The sequence below is a fragment of the Eupeodes corollae genome, chromosome 2 (genome assembly GCF_945859685.1).
Source record: "Eupeodes corollae chromosome 2, idEupCoro1.1, whole genome shotgun sequence".
Taxonomy (NCBI): Eukaryota; Metazoa; Arthropoda; class Insecta; order Diptera; family Syrphidae; genus Eupeodes; species Eupeodes corollae.
Genome location: NC_079148.1, coordinates 78962632 through 78965717, shown reverse-complemented (window position 1 = coordinate 78965717; position 3086 = coordinate 78962632). Strand labels below are relative to the sequence as shown.

Sequence of the window (3086 nt, the reverse complement as noted above, 5' to 3'; positions counted from 1 at the left end):
ATTGTCATTTATCAACAATCACCTTAGCCGATTCCACCCCAGGTTCTCATTTATGGCGCTGAGGCCTGGACCCTGTCAAGGAAAGATGAGAGCGTCGTAGGATGCTTCGAGAGAAAAATTCTTCGGGCGATTTTTGGTCCCGTACGCATAGATGGAGAATGGAGGAGAAGATATAACGACGAACTGTACGGGCTGTACAGCGACACTGACCTAGTTAGCAGAATTAAAGTCCAACGGCTTAGATGGTCATGTTGAGCGGATTGACTTCAACGCTCCAGCCCGGAAGGTCTTCGAATCCAATCCCGAGGGACGGCGCAGTAGAGGAAGACCGCGACTCAGGTGGCGCACTCAGGTGGGAGAGGACCTCAAACAACTTGGCGTGCGAAACTGGAGACAGCTAGCTAGGGACCGAGCTGGCTGGAGACGCATGTTGGTTGAGGCCCAGGTCCGGCCGGACTGTAGCGCCACCTTAAGTAAGTAAGTTTTTTAGTTTTAGTGCCATTAGAATGTGGAGCAGGAAATTACCTTTAATGAATGTAAAAGTCTTTCGTAATACAAGCTTAATAATGACATTGTGAATTGACGGAAAATACTACAGGAGAAATGAAGGAGGTTTTTGTTTATTTATTTGCTTATTAATTACTTAAAATGCAGTTTTTTCTGTTTAAATTTGAAATTAAATGTATTGTAAAATGATGATTAAGTTCCACTTCTTCTATTCATTTTCGTGGAGATAATGATTTGTCTGATTAAACTTGAGAGCCACTATACAAGTTCATATTTATACTATATTCTTTCATAGCCAATTTTTTTTTGTAATTTTTAGATAGACTAACATTAAATTGTTTCTACCTACGCAATAATCGAAAGCTTCTTATAAAGTAAGATTTCAAAAAAAGATACTTACCTTCAAAAACTTGAATAAAAGGCAACCAAAAGATCATTCAACAAAATGTCTCTTGTTTGCTATTGAGCAAAATACATACATTGAATTTACCTTTCCGAACTTTTGACGGAAACAAATCATGGCAATAAGAAAAAGCTTTTATATTTTATTTAAATTAACGATTGAATATTTTTTATTTTATAATTATTATTTTAAGGCAATATCTTTCAGCCTAAGTGTTGTTTAAAGTTTTCAAAATTTTCTCAGACACCTTACAACCACTCTCAGTTTGTATGCCGTAGAAGGCACTTTGAATTACTCGCCAACTTAGCGACTGTGCTGTGGGATAATACATTTGAAGAGTCTGATAGCACTTAAAACAAAAATCAACTGCTTTTAGCACACTTTCCATTTTAAATACATTCGAACCAACAAGAACATAAAAATTAAGATCCGCATCAATTTCACCTGTTGCAAAGATCAGCGGTGTTGATAAGTTATATGTGCCACTATATTGCTGGAAGAATTCTTCAGGATCTCCGATTACCCGCTCAACATGAATAACAAGATTGTCAGGGTCGTCCTTTTCAAAAGGCTTTACGTCTCGTTCATAGTTCTCGACAAAATAACTAAGCATCATCAAACCTGAGAACTCGGACAACATTCCGTACAAGTCTAGAATAAGTGGCACATCATTTCGGTCCGAGGCAAGGGCTTCTGTGAAAATTTTCTCGCTCATTATATCCCAATTGTCGAAGAGCTTTGTGCTCTTTTCCGGATGTAGTCGCTCGAAATCATACTCCACAAGATCATGGGCACGCTCGAGAACACATGAAATAAGTTTTCCAAAAGAGTACATGGGATTTGTACTGTTTTTGAAATAAGCAATGCGCAAATCAAAGGTACACTGCCAAGCTCTGAAGTACGATTTCCAGTCTCCACTTAATTTTTGCAACTCCATCAGCTCTGGAAAATCTTCATCCATAGTCCCTTCCGCAGCGTCAAAGTATTTATAGTTTTTTTCCATCTCTTTGATGTATTGCATCTTTTTTTCCAGGAATTTTTCAAACAGTTTTCCAGCAGCAATGTGCTCAAGAAACTTTAAATGCTCATCATCAAAGTACTTCTTAGGATCTTCATCTGGAAATCTCTGGACAATAGCAGAAGTCAAGCCGATTAGTCTTTTGGTTCCAATAACATATGGCGCCTTTTGTACGCGAACGTTTTTGAGCTCAAAATCTATTACAAGTTCTACGAGAGCAGCTCTGTCTTCTTCACTGAGTTTATTTGACCTCTCAAAGTTGCTGCATATTGCCTGGCCCTTAGTTGATGTTTTAAGAATGCTTTCTAGATCATCATCTATAGAACCTTCAAGTTTAATTTTCTTTATTGAACATTGAGAATCATCATTCCCTGTTCTCTTAGTAGAATTCTCGATGGAATACTTTGATTTAGAATTGTGACAACTATTAAGACTATTGGCTTCGTCATCCTTTTTATTGTTAGTTTCCACTATTTCTATAACGAAATTAGTCAAATCGTGACGTTGTTCTAAGTATGGAATGAAGATTTCTTCTGGTATTTGGAATCCGATCTTGAAATTATAAAATTCATATTTATTTTTTAAATTTTCGAAAGCCGAATTAACGGCTTGTTTAATATCAACAAAATTAAGTTCTTTATTTCGGTCTATAGACGGAATCGCAATGAGTTTTTTTGTATTTTTAAATATAAAAGGAATAATAGTTCCACTTTTTACAATCATTCTATGGCTTAAAATTGTTTTATTTCAAAACAAAACAAAAACTACATATAAATCAAATAACAAACTAAACCAGAAAAACAAAAAAATGTTTATTGTTATGACATGTGGATATGACATTTGATTCAGCTACTTGCATTTCAGTGATGCCAAAAGTCATTTTCTTAATGGTCAAACAAGCTGTAAAATTTAATTGTTGAAAAGGCTCGTTCGAGTTCGTATCCAAAACAAAAACGTACAGGTACAGCTCTGTTAATAAAAATACTTTATACATTGGTTAACCTATATACCTAACACAGGTTAGGTTAGGCTATAAACGATTAGAAGGTCTTCCAATTTTTTAAACTGTCTAAAGTCTTACAATAGCATCCAATTATGTGACAACCGCCAATTGTTTATCAAGTGAAAATTGTCAATTTATACGGTTGGTTTATTTTA

At 35.7% G+C, this 3086-nt stretch overlaps 1 protein-coding gene across 1 annotated transcript; it reads right to left on the bottom strand.

Annotated features, from left to right (window-relative positions):
- Positions 1–885: 885 nt before the first annotated feature.
- On the bottom strand, positions 886–2693 carry LOC129946055 (uncharacterized). The gene has a single exon (XM_056056081.1). It carries the CDS (start codon positions 2649–2651, stop codon positions 1119–1121), a length of 1533 nt encoding a protein of 510 aa, XP_055912056.1. The 5' UTR covers positions 2652–2693; the 3' UTR covers positions 886–1118.
- Positions 2694–3086: the final 393 nt, after the last annotated feature.

Coding starts and splice junctions, on each gene's coding strand:
- LOC129946055 (XM_056056081.1), bottom strand. CDS start 2,651: ATGATTGTAAAAAGTGGAACTATTATTCCTTTTATATTTAAAAATACA.